This window comes from Eubalaena glacialis, chromosome X (assembly GCF_028564815.1).
Source record: "Eubalaena glacialis isolate mEubGla1 chromosome X, mEubGla1.1.hap2.+ XY, whole genome shotgun sequence".
Taxonomy (NCBI): domain Eukaryota; kingdom Metazoa; phylum Chordata; class Mammalia; order Artiodactyla; family Balaenidae; genus Eubalaena; species Eubalaena glacialis.
In genome coordinates, this window is record NC_083736.1 from 120,183,530 (window position 1) to 120,197,702 (window position 14,173).

The 14,173-nt window shown below is 38.6% G+C and overlaps 1 protein-coding gene across 13 annotated transcripts in view; it reads right to left on the reverse strand.

The window, feature by feature from the left end:
- Window positions 1–1,228: 1,228 nt before the first annotated feature.
- MBNL3 (muscleblind like splicing regulator 3) overlaps window positions 1,229–14,173 on the reverse strand; it is a 105,678-nt gene continuing 92,733 nt past the window's right edge. For 10 of the 13 annotated variants that reach the window (XM_061179214.1, XM_061179211.1, XM_061179213.1 and 7 more), the window contains 6 exons: window positions 13,510–13,701; window positions 11,775–12,011; window positions 8,749–8,899; window positions 4,481–4,575; window positions 3,470–3,543; window positions 1,625–1,708 (listed from right to left, as the gene is read on the reverse strand). In XM_061179214.1, coding sequence (XP_061035197.1) covers window positions 3,487–3,543; window positions 4,481–4,575; window positions 8,749–8,899; window positions 11,775–12,011; window positions 13,510–13,701 — 732 coding nt within the window. In that variant the 3' untranslated portion in view covers window positions 1,625–1,708; window positions 3,470–3,486. Of the gene's footprint in view, window positions 1,709–3,469; window positions 3,544–4,480; window positions 4,576–6,900; window positions 6,937–8,748; window positions 8,900–11,774; window positions 12,012–13,509; window positions 13,702–14,173 lie in introns of all 13 variants that reach the window. The other 3 variants (XM_061179224.1, XM_061179218.1, XM_061179217.1) reach the window with 3 other exon arrangements.

Here is a 14,173-nt window from a genome sequence, read left to right on the forward strand (position 1 = left end):
TTATTTCAAAAGTATTAGTAACGTGAATTCAGGTCAGCTCTGTGGAGTGTAGCCACTCTGTCTCATCCAAAGGGTGTTACAGACCTCTCTATTCGTCTCTATTATAATTTTCAAAACATATAAAAACAAAGAAATCCAAACAAACAAAGAAGAGGCTTGATTATGATATGAGAGATTCTGCTGTTAATAAAGTTTGGGAAGGGCAACACTTAACATATTATATCACAGGCACTTGCTCCTTCACTGAAATGTTTAACAAAACTAGAAACTCAGCTGAACTGAGGCTAAAGACAACTGTGGACATCCTTCTTAGAACTTTTAAATAAATCGAAGAGTAATTTCAAATGGCTCCCTACCTCCCTCCCCAGTCCCGCCATTTCTCCAAATCTATCCTCAGACTCCAGCTGTGATGAACACAAGAGACTGTTGATTTGGGGAGGAAAGGCCTCACTTGGAACCAATTCTCCTTCACCCTGACTGACTTTTCCAGACTGCATCTTACTTATTATTCAAAGAGTAGGCTAAAGAGCCTGAGCCATTTGCATTCAGAAAGTGGCACTTGTATCAAAGGTTACACTGCAATGGTTTTTACACACTTTCCTCCAATATGTAAAAGCTAGCTCCAAGCCCCCCTCTCTCTGCTTAATTTATAACCTGTCATTAGAATACCTTTAAGCTTCCAAGAACCAATTTTTCAGCTGAAAATGACAAATGGCTCAGTTTTAGACACTCAACCTAGAAGACAGGATCCTTGAGCCACAAAAAATGTAATGGGCACTTTACGTAATTTTTAGTATATATGCTGAGAAATTAAAGGTAAAGTCTAGTTTTTCAATCTACTTAAGGAGTGAAATTCGGGTTAATGTTTTAAGAAGTTCCCCGTTATTTTCAGGTAATTATTTCTCTCTCACAAAAAAATCCAGTAACGTGATTGTACTATGCAAGGTTAGATCTACAGGTACAAATTATACACATGTATGTTTATGAACAGGTTTTGGACACACTCAAAAGTGAGGCCTTTTAAATGTCTGCCTCAAGAAACCTACAGAAATATTCTAAAGAGAGAGAGAGAGCATATCAACATTAACCTGTCATGTTTTTCAAGCACATGTGTTTCTGTTTCCCATTAATAACATTTTAGTTAAAATCAAACACCACACATTACAGCAAAACACTATAGTATGTAAAAACCTAACACAACACACCACAATACAATACAATACAATAATGGGGGAAATGGTATTGGATATATTTGTTACATTCTGAATCAAACCAATAGACTACTGTGTAAACAAAACGGTAAGGTAACACTTCAAAACAGACCGAACATTTATCCACCAAGAATGCCACAATAAGCCAGCAGTCCACTGTAGAGATTCACTCAGCATAATGGTTATTGGAAAATCACAAAGAATAGTGTGATAAATTACAAAATGTTATGGTGTTCTACCTAATAATTCAAATAAGATAGATAGATGGTAGTTGTTAGTTTTCTGTTGGTGTTTTAACATCTCCATTGATTGTTTGATGCTTTGGTTTTTATTCGAATTTGTTGGTTGGTATGTTTGTTTTGTTTAATATATTGACTGCACCACGCTTATTGTTGTGTTGGTAGAAGAGGACATACGTGAATATATATAGAAAGGCCATATGGAGGTTCTCACGGAGAGATTCTGATACTCCATAACTCTGTTGTTCAGAATTTCAACTGAAATGGAAGAGAAAAAAAGAGTGAGAAATATTGGAGGGTTATTGAAGTAGGGTCAGGATACTTGGTTCTTGTTCCAGTTCTGTGTGTGAACCATATGCCAAGATATTCCCCACTCTGAATCTATGAAAATTGAGCTGTTGGAAATGCTCACTAAGGAGTCACATAGCATGACAGTCTGATAGTCTATGGTTCTCACTGAGTGACAGTGTGGACAGTTGCCCTAAGTTAACAGAGATGCACTCCGTCGTTTAAGGCACTGTCTACACCGTGAACATCCACCCATCCGTCCACTTCCTCCAACAAGCATATATTGACAAAACATACTGGATTCCATTTTGAAATATGCAAATATTAAACAAACTTTAAACTTTTTATCTGTATGTTTTGGAGCCGTGCAGGAATAGCCTAAGTGCGAATTCTGGGTATACAGTATTTTACAAAATTACATTTTTGCACTCTGGAGAAATTTTCAACATCTGTTACATATTGCAATGATTATGATGTGCCCAATACCTCTAAATTTTCTAATGGAATCAAGTAAAAAAGAATCACTATTCCCAAACATGTTCTGTTGGAAAGTTAACTATATTTGACCACTTTTGTTTACCTTGATGTGAAGCAGCCCATGAGAATCAGGCAAGTGTTTACAAAGCCTATTATTCTCATGTTCGGTGCTATTCCCAAGTTGCCACTATCCCAAATGATACCCCTGAAAACTATTACAATATACAGCTACTTCAGTTATTCCGTGTACTCAAAGACGTCTTTTTTAAAACACTCCTTATGATTGAAGGGACCTGTTATCTAATGTACAGTTATCTATATGCTCTGTCCAGAACAGTTAGTCTTCTGGGCCTGTGTGTCCTCAGCAGGAGAGAAATGCTAGCCAGGTTCTGGGGAACTAGTCCATCAAGAGAACAGAACTGTTGCCTTCTTCAACCAAGTGAAACACTCCCGGTGTGAGAACTTCAAGCTTTCAGTGACTAATGGATGCAACTCAGAATCAGTGTATTTGTTTAATAACTCCCTATAATTATTAATTAAGATGCCTCAGAGTCTTGAGTGACTTTAAAAGTCACACGTTCCAAGTGAACAACTGCTCAAATTAAGTGTGTTGTAGTACAGGCTCTGGACCAGGCAAAGGAAATCAAAGGTGAAGGGGGAAAAATCTGAGAACAACAACAAAAATTACCAAAAAAAAAAAAGGTGCCATGATGTGAATGAAAATAATGATTGAATTACTAAATTATGTCACTCAAAATTGAAAACAGCTGGAGCAATTCTGCTAGACTTACATGGGAAGCAACACAGTGGCAGAATGTGAAAGCACTATCTTCCATAATGTCTTTAGAAAAAGCATACTGCCTACTGTCTTTAAGATAACCGTCTTAATCAAATTGTGACAAAATTACTTTGCTTTATTTCAATTAAAACAAAGCTAGAAAAACGTTAAAAGATTAAAATTCAAAATCCATCTGTGCCTTTGGCTAACCAATCATACCCCTTTAATAATGGGAAAACATCTGGGAATTTGTAAGCTCATTGGGAAAATACAATACCAGCTGTCATTTTCATATTAAAAAAATCACATATTTGCTGTCCATATTTCATTTTGGACAATTTAGAATGCTTAAATCAAGCTCTAAGTTATAAGCAATGCCTAGTAATGAAAATATTTACCAAAGTCTTTAGCAAATGCAACTGTGTAGATAAAAGATATAACCTACAAATATTATATTAATACTTAAAGAGACTTACTGTTCTACTGGTAACTTCTACATCTGTGAAAGAAACATGCTGCTATTCAGTTCATCTATTGATAATGGGGGTATCTATAGTAGTAAAAAAGATTTTAGATTAAAATAGTTTCTTGAGAGAATTCCGTTTATTTTGTTCACTGCTTGGACATGGTAATCAATAACCGTAACCAATTTCACAGAAAAATTTAGACATACTAACCATATCCAATAATAGTTAATTTTGCAAAAAGCACAGGTTAGAATGTGGTTTGTTTCCCCAATGGATTAATGCTCTGTGTCCTAAATGTTTATCATACTTGTAATTGAAACAGCAGTGGAACTTGCAGTCTTTAAGCGTGGTTACCACTTTAATAAGGCAAAATGGCCATAATATTATACAATAATTATTGTAAGTATCGCCTTATAATTTCAAGACTCACCCCAAATTCATAATTTGCCTTGTGACTCTGCCTGTAAAAACCTCAAGCAAATGAAAATTAAAACAACACAAGCACATCTAATGTCGGTATGAGAAGGAATTTCTGAAGTCATCACTGGGTAATGATAAGCATATCTGTGCCTTGGAAAGAAACGTGTTTTCTTTCTTTCCAGTAGATCTAAAGGTAAAGGTGATGATAGTACTAAGTGAAAGTTCAAACGCAATAACCAAAAATGGTAGTAAACTAAAATAAATTCTCCTCTCAACCAATGAAGAAACATTTAAAAAATATTTAGTATATACCTTTGAGGATTGGTGTGGTAGCAACAACTGTATATATAAGATGTCAAGAGTGACATCTGTAACCAATTAAAAAAAGAGAACACTCTGCTGATTCATCTCAGGATGAGCAGCAAAGCAGGAACATCCCTCTAGAATATACACAAAAAGAAAAATTCTAAATGTAACAACGGCTAAAGAAACACATAAGAATAGGGACTAATGTCTCTCACCAATCCCAAAAGCATATACTGTGCCTTACCAACACACCGTAGTTAGCTAGGTCTGAACAGGTGAAATAAATGGCCAAACCTGATTGCTTGCAGCTGTTGCAGCGAAGGGAACGCTGGTGGCGGATGGTGTTGCTGCAGACACAGTGGTAGGTGTAGCACCGTGCATCATGGGCACTTTCAGTAGGAAATCATGGAAGCAACACACGAGGGGGTGGAGCATTTACGTAACCATGACATAAACGATGGAATGGGGCGTGGCAGGTATCACAGCAACAAGCCATGTAACATCATCATGATGGAGACACCAGGGTGCAACATGCAATCACAGTCAGTGCAAAGCAACACAGCATGGAAGGGGGAAATATTTAAAAAGAGAAAAGGGGAAAGCCAATTATAGTTACCATTAAGGAAAATGGAATCATTCTCAACATTTAGTTAGTTTTTGAGCAGAATCACACTGTAGTTGACTTCAAGGGCCAAATTTTCAGAAGGGGTTACAATGGGTACCTATGACAAATCTGAGTTTACCAAGGCTATCTCTGTGGACAGCTAGTCAAGCAGAAATCGCTATGAACAGCTAGTCAAGCAGAAAAGTAACTGGGCTGCGCATTCAAAACGGGAGTAGGGAACTGTGAATTGGTGTTCGGGTTCGCTAACTCATGACAGACATGAGTGCTGTCACTGGATTTGCAGGTGCAAAGGAACGGTTATCTATATATATACTTACCTGATCTGTATACAAAAAGATCGTAGTTTGCTTGGTGGGTATGTGGTAGGGGAGCAGATAAAGAATACAGCGGACTATGCACGCAGGTTTTTCAGCACACCTCTGGCAAACCCCTTGGAAACTTAGGCTACTTATGAAACAACGTAGGCCATTTATTTATTGTTTCATAAATAGCCGACATTTCCAAGGGGTACTTCACGGTAAATATCCGACAAAATCTTGTCTTCACTGCAATATTACAGCAACAATGACTAGCAGCTGCAACATCTCTTTCAGGCTGATTTCTCTTTGCCTTTTCTAGTTTCTATGTCATTTTGAAAGCTTCTGGGATGCTTTCCTTATTGCTAGCTCATTTTGGATAGCAAGCCAAGGAATTAATGTGTGAATGGCACGTGTGCATATGTAATAATTTGCATCTATAATATATCGACTGAATTCAGATTTTCTGAAAGTCTACAGAGAAAGTGAATGGCCTGGACAGAGGAAAATCAACACATGCAACGTCACAGAAACCACAAATGTACCCCAAATGGTGATTAACAGAAACTCTGTAGTTATCTCTCCTGCTCATCTCTAGTTATCCATTACCTATCAACATCCCTTATTGTAGCACATGCCAATTCTAAAAACACTCTTGTTTTCCCTTTGGGGGCACAACAACTGTGCAGGAAGCAGCACCACTGAAGCATGCAGTTTGCATTCCTACACTGAGCTCTTAGGTGAAAGGACAAGGGAGCAGAGTCACAAAATGGGAAGACGGAGACACACTTCACGAACTTGCAGAAGTATGTTCTTCTAATCATATGCATATGATGCTTCTGTTAGTAGTTGTCATTTTGACTTTTTTGTTTTATCTTGATAAACCTGTTAGTTCCTTTTGGGCTCTGCATCCACTTTGGTTGACCAATGGGACGGAGGTCAAGCTGTTGCGAACTCTCAAAAAGGATAAAAGGAACTGGATTGATATGAGATGGTGGGGTGAGGTGGGATAATTCCTCCCTGTATGGAACAGAGCTATTTTCTCCTGGTCTGTTCCTGGTGCCCATGGAGACTATAGGAGCTGTGAACTCCCTAGGAGTTCTGAGAGGGAAACAAGTCACTTTCCTTGTCTTCTTCAGTGTTAGTGATGTACAAAATGGTTTCGAGATGGCTACCATATTGGATAGGTGGCTAATTAAAGGATCTGTGTGCAACTGGTTATTAAAAATCACATACCCCCAAAGAGTCATTTTGAAATGATTCTCTAGTGCCTGGTTTCCGTGCAGATGGCACTTCATCCTAGAACACTATAGAAATCATCACAAAACACTACAGAATGCTCTAGCTTTGCTTTTTTGCAACATCTGAGTATTGAATGATTTTGATCTTATGGATAACTTTTTTTTTGGAGGAATTGTTGTGTTGTACTTTACAAATTATACATTTAAAATATTTTAAATACTTTACAATTTCTTAGTAACAGATGTAAAGCTAAGAATAAAACTGCCCATTCTGGCTAGATAAGGAAATGTTTCAAAATATTTCAGCTACTATTTTTAGGGTGAAAATACAGAAATGGCAGGGTCGGTATTTGACCACAGTGGCAACCAACTGTGAGAGTGTAGGACTGTTGTGATTCCACAAAGACGTGTAACAGACAGCGCCATATTAAACCTTCAATACTCAGAAAATGTCCAGCCACATCATCCAGTTGTTTGTCTCTTTCATAGTCACAACAGAAAAACACTTTTTTTCAGACTGTAAAAAGTTGAGAATTTTTGTACAAAACCTACCAATACTTGAAGCGGGTACCATGCACAGTATTGGCCCTGTACACCATGCAGAAAAGCGTGAAAAGTAAAGAAAAGAGATATTTCATTATTAAAGCTTTACTGATAGAAATAATTTCTAACTAGAAAGATATTCTTAGCAATATTAATGAATCAGCACATGCATATACAGTAATCTCCCATGCTCACAATTACAGCTTAAGATCCCAAACCCAGGTAATCAAAGTAATTCTTGGATTCTTAGGTATAAAAATGAACATTAACTTTTCTTTAAAGGCATTAGCTCACTTAAATTACATATTTATTCTGGACGAATACATCCTAAGGGATTTTTATTATGAAAGGGAGAATTTTAATTTATTATACATACAACTTTCAAAATATGCACCAGGATCTGGCAGCTGGTGCCAATAAGTTCTACTTAGGGCACTAATCTATTATCATTGCTTTCTCCACCTCGCAACCAAGGACTTGACTGTGAACATATGGCAAATAGGCTTTTCATCAAGAGGGGGCTCTCAGCCTGACAAGTTTTTCTTTTGCTATTAATTAAGGGGAAAGGGATTCTTCTGACGTTTTTGCTTGTAAATCTAGATTTTAAATTAGCCAAATCCAGCCCAACAAGTCTAAAAATTGTGTTTTTAAATGATATCATGAAGAACTATTGTGGTCACTTAACTAGACAAAAGACTGGATTTTTATGGCTTCTTTCAAAATTAATTAACTGATTAATGTATCAGTTAACCAATGGGTTTCTTCAAGTCCAGGCATACAATACTATGTGCTTAGTATGTTTATAATTAACAAGGTTTCTAAGTTAATTTTTAAAGCATGTAACTTTCATTTAACAGTTTCCAAACTGGGGCATTTATGATTCTGACAAAAAAAAAAAAATCTACTACTGTACTCCCGGGGGTTAGTATTTTCAACTTATTCCTAAGAGACTATATGCTTGTTCTTAAAGTACTGAACCACTGGAAGAAAAGTAATTCCCCTCATATATGATATTTGTTTGACTTCAGCTCTTCTGCTTCTGGGCCTACATGAATGCTGGTTTGAGCCCATATCTGGTCATGGAAATAATTTCATTTTGCCAGCTACGAATCAACCAGCGGCATGTGGGATCTTCCCGGACCAGGGCTCGAACCCGTGTCCCCTGCACTGGCAGGTGGATTCTTAACCACTGCGCCACCAGGGAAGCCCCCTATGATATTTATTTGAAAAAATTATGGCTTAAATTTGTCTTTTCAATTTAGTGCAAAACTGTTATGCTATTAAATATAGTTGAATGTAGGAGGTAATAAAATATGCCACAAAGTGTCAGGAAAATGTGATAAACTGCTATATATTTTATATTAACTGGTTTAAGAGTTAGAGGCTAAAACTACCTGTTTTATATATATACTATACTGTATTATAAATGTAAGGGTAGTTTTATGATAACTATCTTTGGCATATCAAAGATACATGGGCTACCTGTTTTTGCAATGCTGAAGCTTGGAAACTTTTTTTTTTGAGGGCAGACCATTGTCTTTGAAAGTGATACCTAAGAATCAAGGAATTAGTTTGAGACTGAAACAAGTGAATCAAACATGAGAAGCAAAAATTAGGAAATGCTCAAAAGAAAAATGTTGACAGTGTGTCCTAGTTTGATTTCAAAACCATTAATTTTCAGGAATCATAGGAAAACAGTTTGTTCCATATACAAACAGATTGAGCATAACTGCCTTGTTTTATTTCTAACCACAATACCTGTTGATCGTTCTCACATAAATGCTCTTTGGAAGCTGGTGGGCCCTATATTCATTCGCAACATCAAGCAACTCATGGTGCCCAGAGCCCCGTTCTCACCTGCAGGGATAAATGCCGGCTGTGGGAGTTGCAGGTTAGTCAGAGCCTGCTGGCAGTGGAAAACACTGGGATTAAAGACCGGGGTGGCACCACTGGTCTTTTCAAGTGCCGATCTCTTTGGTATCAGTTGAAATGCACCAGGCTGCAGGGCCTGTGAGGGAAGGATGGATTAATAAATAGTATTAAGGAAAGTAAAATACGTACTCAAACCAAGCAAGCAGCAGTTAGATGAGGTCTGGCCTGGGAACCCTTTGCAAGGGTTGCCATCGAGCAAGGTAACCAACTTCAGAGATGAAGCCGTTGACTATATGAGTACATACTCAGTCCAAAACAGAAAATAAACATACAGGGGGGAAAAGAAGCTTTTCAACTTCACTAATTTAGACAAATTAATGAAGCTGAAAAGGACCTCATCATGTGGGCTGGATGTGACAGGATGCTGTTGACAGCAAATAATCATTTAAAATTAACATCTAAAGGATGCTCATCTACTAACCTATTAAAATGAGATTAGCAGAAGCAACAGATATAGCAGGAAAGAAATTTTTGCTAGTTAAAATTCCAATATAAATCTAGGAGATAAATGGTATGTAGGTGAAAAAACAGATGTCAGTAGATCAGAGTCTAAAGCTCCAAAATCCAAAATTCAATTTATACAAGGATTTCAGGTCCAAACCCTATAACTGTATATTTCCCAACTAACATGTAAGGAAAAAGCAAATGAATTAATCTGCTCCCACCACCTCACCCAGATACCATAGATAGTTAGCAAAATGTACGCAATTCTCATTTATAGAGACTTGCTGTGCATTTCGATATGTATTGTTTGCTTTGTTGTAAGGTTTAATTCTGAAAGCTCTTAGCGTTTTAAAATCCTCCTTCCATGTCTACAATTCTTTCAAAATCCCACTCTGCTTAAAATATAGAGTCAAAGCTCCCCCTGGATCAGATTCATTGGAGAAATTTGACATTACTTTACATTTTTTCCTCAGCAAATTGCACAGTACTTTAAAAACTTGTCCCGGCAACAACGATCGGGTATGCTCCAAATTCTTAAGGAGACGGGCACACTTATGCTGAGTATCTAGCCTTCCACAAGCCGAAAAGGGGCATGCCATGACCTCCTTATTCCTATGGATAAGAAGGCCTAATGGTATCTCTATTTTCATTTGGGAAATAAATATCACCCCTTCAAGTCTTTCCTTTTAAATGCATACAAGCTGCTTTCAGTAAAGTCAACCCGAGCTGTGCACATGAACACGAACAGGGTAAAAATCTCTGCTTCACAAAGCATTTCAACTCTGAATCCTTAAAACGTAGAAAGCTTAAATTTCTTCATGCAGCCTCCTCTGTTTAATCTTACCTCAAACAAATTCCTATGGGCCAGTGTTACTTTACCTTTAAGACGCCGCTCTGATCAGTCACTCAGAAAGGAATTCTATGTTGACGTTCAAAAGTACCAGTTGAAGACCTTACTATATATAGTATGTTTAACTCTCTACATGGAAATTTGGGGCTGACTTATATGCATTCTACCAAACACACCAAAATCATCAGAAATAGGCACATACATACGAAGGCCCCATGACTGAGCATTGGGCAGGTAGGTACACCATGGCACAGACATGGCATTCCTTGTACATCCCACGCATATGAGAGCCTTTATTTTTAGGGGGCCAACTGTATTCCTCTCCTTTACAATAGGGTATGTTGTTTCTGAACTCTCTGCCACCAACAGAAATAATCTAACAATTGGAGGCTTAAATTCTGCATTGAATATTCTGGATACCTTCCTATTTTCATAGCTTAAAATTCCCTCATTCAAAAGAATTTAAGACAAAAAATATTTGGTGAAGTCTTTTTTAACATTCATTAACAAATTCTGCTATCCAGATCAAGGCAGAAAATAAGTTTGTTCTATTTTGGTACTCAGCTCTTTCACAAAGTATTGGGTTCAGTTCTGAGAGAGCAGGGGTACTGAGAAAGAGAACAAGTCCAAATTTGGGGTATTTGGCTTAGAGAAAAGACATGAGAATCAGGCTCCTATGAAATAGGGATTGACATGTTTTGCAATAAACTAAGTGTAAGTTCCAGTTACAACAAGATAGATTTTAACTTAGTATGAGGAAAACCTTCTCAACAAATAGGGATGTCTGAAAATAAATGTATGTCTCTTATGAAAAGGAAAGGTCTCTGTCATGGGCTTCAGGGTCATGGAGGTGATTTTTTTCCCACAGCCGGGAAAAATGAGGTTTCCTCAGGGTTTTGTCCCTTACTGGGCTTATACCCTATTACATGAGGAAAGGCCCAGACTATAAAAGAAATGAATAGCCCACAGCCTATCAAAATAATTGACAGCTGTGACAAGCATAAGACATCATAATTCCTATTTTTTAACCTATCACACTATAGTGTTATGCAAATATTTTCCTACCTCCTACCTTTTCATGGTTAACTAGGACTAACTTTTCCCCCAAATTTACTTACTAGGGCAACTCAATAGCCACGCCTCTTCTCCAACCATGTAGAAATTTCCCCCCAGCCTTGGCTGGCTGCTGACTTGAAATCATTAACCTTTGGGAAATTAGAACCTATTTTCCACCCCATCCTCCAAGTCCTCTGTTTGTGAAAGGCATTAAGGATGTTACCCAGCAAAGTGCCCATCTAGGTGGCTCACGGGGCAGAAAGGCAACTTCCTGCCTTTTTATGATATTAAGGTTAGTTAGGCTATAAAAACCACTCCAAAATAATTTACTGTTTAAGTTGTATAATTTACTCTTTCTTAAAAAATGGGAGAAAAAGCACAGTAAGTTAAAATCATTAGGAAAGATTTTAAATAGTTATCTTTAGAAAATTTTAGTGAACTAGAATAAATAGGTTCTCTCTTTTCCAGCTTATAACCTGGGCAATTCATTTTAAGGTCCCCTCATGACTATCCAAGATCATGGTTCCAGGATATTAGACAAATTGAGGGACATATGAATCATTTATCCCCAAACAGTCGACGAGTCCTGGCCTGTTCTTACCATCGCAGTGGCAGCTGAATGGTTCATCTGGTGATGAGCTGCCTTGAGTTTGGCTTGCAAGTGCGGAGGAGGATGAAAGTACTTGCATTTCTCCCGGGAGCATCGACCTTTGATATAATCCATGCAGATGGTCACGGTATTATCACTTGCGTCAATCATGGAAACATCTGTAGGGTGAGCATAGCGGCAATCGCTCTCACCACGGGTACAATTTCCACGCTGAAATTCACGGCAAACCTTAAAGAAAAAAAAAATCACATTGATGCTTGGAAGGTGATTAGCTTTTATTTATTTTGCCAGTGAACGTATAAGAGCAACAGTATACATTCTTTTGTCATCTATTTAGGAAAACTTTTAAAAGCTGAAGGATAATGTCGAGCCATATTCACTATGAGATGTAAACCTAAACAAAATTCCTATTCCGAGGAAGAAAAAATCCAATCTTCCCAAAGGAAAAGTTTGTCTGCTTTCCTTACATTGAAATGCAAGTATTGTTGAAAACCAGTTTTTAATCCTCCACTTGATACACAGCCTAAAGTGTAATTAGCTAAGTTTGCAAGAGGGGGTTATTTTGTTAAGCTCCAAGATGTGTCTTTATCACACAGCAATGTGCTTTCTTTTTTTTAAATTAATTTATTTATTTTTGGCTGCGTTGGGTCTTCGTTGCTGCGCGGAGGCTTTCTCTAGTTGCGGCAAGCGGGGGCTACTCTTCGTTGCGGTGCGCGGGCTTCTCATTGCAGTGGCTTCTCTTGTTACGGAGCACGGGCTCTAGGTGCGCGGGCTTCAGTAGTTGTGGCACACAGGCTCAGTAGTTGTGGCTCGTGGGCTCTAGAGTGCAGGCTCAGTAGTTGTGGTGCACAGACTTAGTTGTTCCACGGCACGTGGGATCTTCCTGGACCAGGGCTTGAACCGTGTCCCCTGCATTGGCAGGCAGATTCTTAACCACTGCGCCACCAGGGAAGTCCTGCAATGTGCTTTTTACAAGCAGACTTGTGGACCATGACTAAAGGACATGCACAGATTCCAGTTCAATACATGGCAAGGCATTTAAGGAGATGCCAATGAAGCTGACTTTTTGATTATTCTAGCAAGTAGAGACTCATCAACGAATACAGTAATCCCACTCTGCAAAGCTGGAGTCCGGCTAAAAGGAGCATTCCCACCAGACTTTCTGTGCCATAGCAAAGGAGATGCACAGTCTGCAGCTGGGTACACTAAGACATTGTTTGACCTACTATACAACCGTGCACTTCATAACAGGGTAAAATTGCAGTAATAAAATGTCTAACATTTCTCTGAGGTTATATTCCATAAGCTTAAAATTCAGATGGGGGCTTCTCTGGTGGCGCAGTGGTTGAGAGTCTGCCTGCCAGTGCAGGGGACACGGGTTCGAGCCCTGGTCTGGGAAGATCCCACATGGCGCGGAGCGGCTGGGCCCGTGAGCCACAACTACTGAGCCTGCGCGTCTGGAGCCTGTGCTCCGCAACAAGAGAGGCCGCGATAATGAGAGGCCCGCACACCGCGATGAAGAGTGGCCCCACTTGCTGCAACTAGAGAAAGCCCTCGCACAGAAACGAAGACCCAACACAGCCATAAATAAATAAATAAATAAATAAAATTTAAAAAAAAATTCAGATGTACTCATTTAAAGCATTCGAAACATTGGGCTCTAAGAATGTTTATGCATAAGGTTAATATCTACCCTATAGGGATTTATATATTTCTACACAAATACCTCCAGTTTATCTGAACGCATCGGTTTTGGACCAGGAGGTCCTGGCAGTGGGAGAGGCGGGTTTCCAGAAATCAGCACAGGCGCGTTTGGTAAAAGTTCGGCAGGGACCAGGCCCATCCCAGGATGAGGTAAGTAGGGATTGAAAGCCATGGCAGGATTAGCTGCCAGGGATGGAGTCACAGGAAAAGAATTCTGTATGTTTAAAAGAGAAAAAAAGGTGTTAGAGGTCAATAGATTATTCCTATTATTACACAAGGAAGCATTCTTTCAAAAAGCTCAAGTCATATCAAAAGTTACCGTTGTATTTTCTGCTTTATTTTTAGTCTCATACTAATTCCCATATAGGAGGAGTTCCTTTTAAAACCACAAATCTCTTTGAGTAACAAATTTATTGGTAAGCTGATACGCCAAGCCACATAATTTTAACAGTCATGAGTTAAGTAAATTAAATCCCACTGATGGAGTCTGTTCCAAATGTGTTTTCTCTAGCACTTCCATTTTTACCTAAAAACCATGGCACCAACGATATCATATACGTGGGCAATCTGCCTCATCTCCTCACACAAGCATGGCCTTTGCACACAGACTTCAGGTTCTCCCCCTTCATCCCACCCTCCTCCTTCCCTTCCCCTTCCTCGCAGTACTGCTTGGCTCCAAAGCTGCT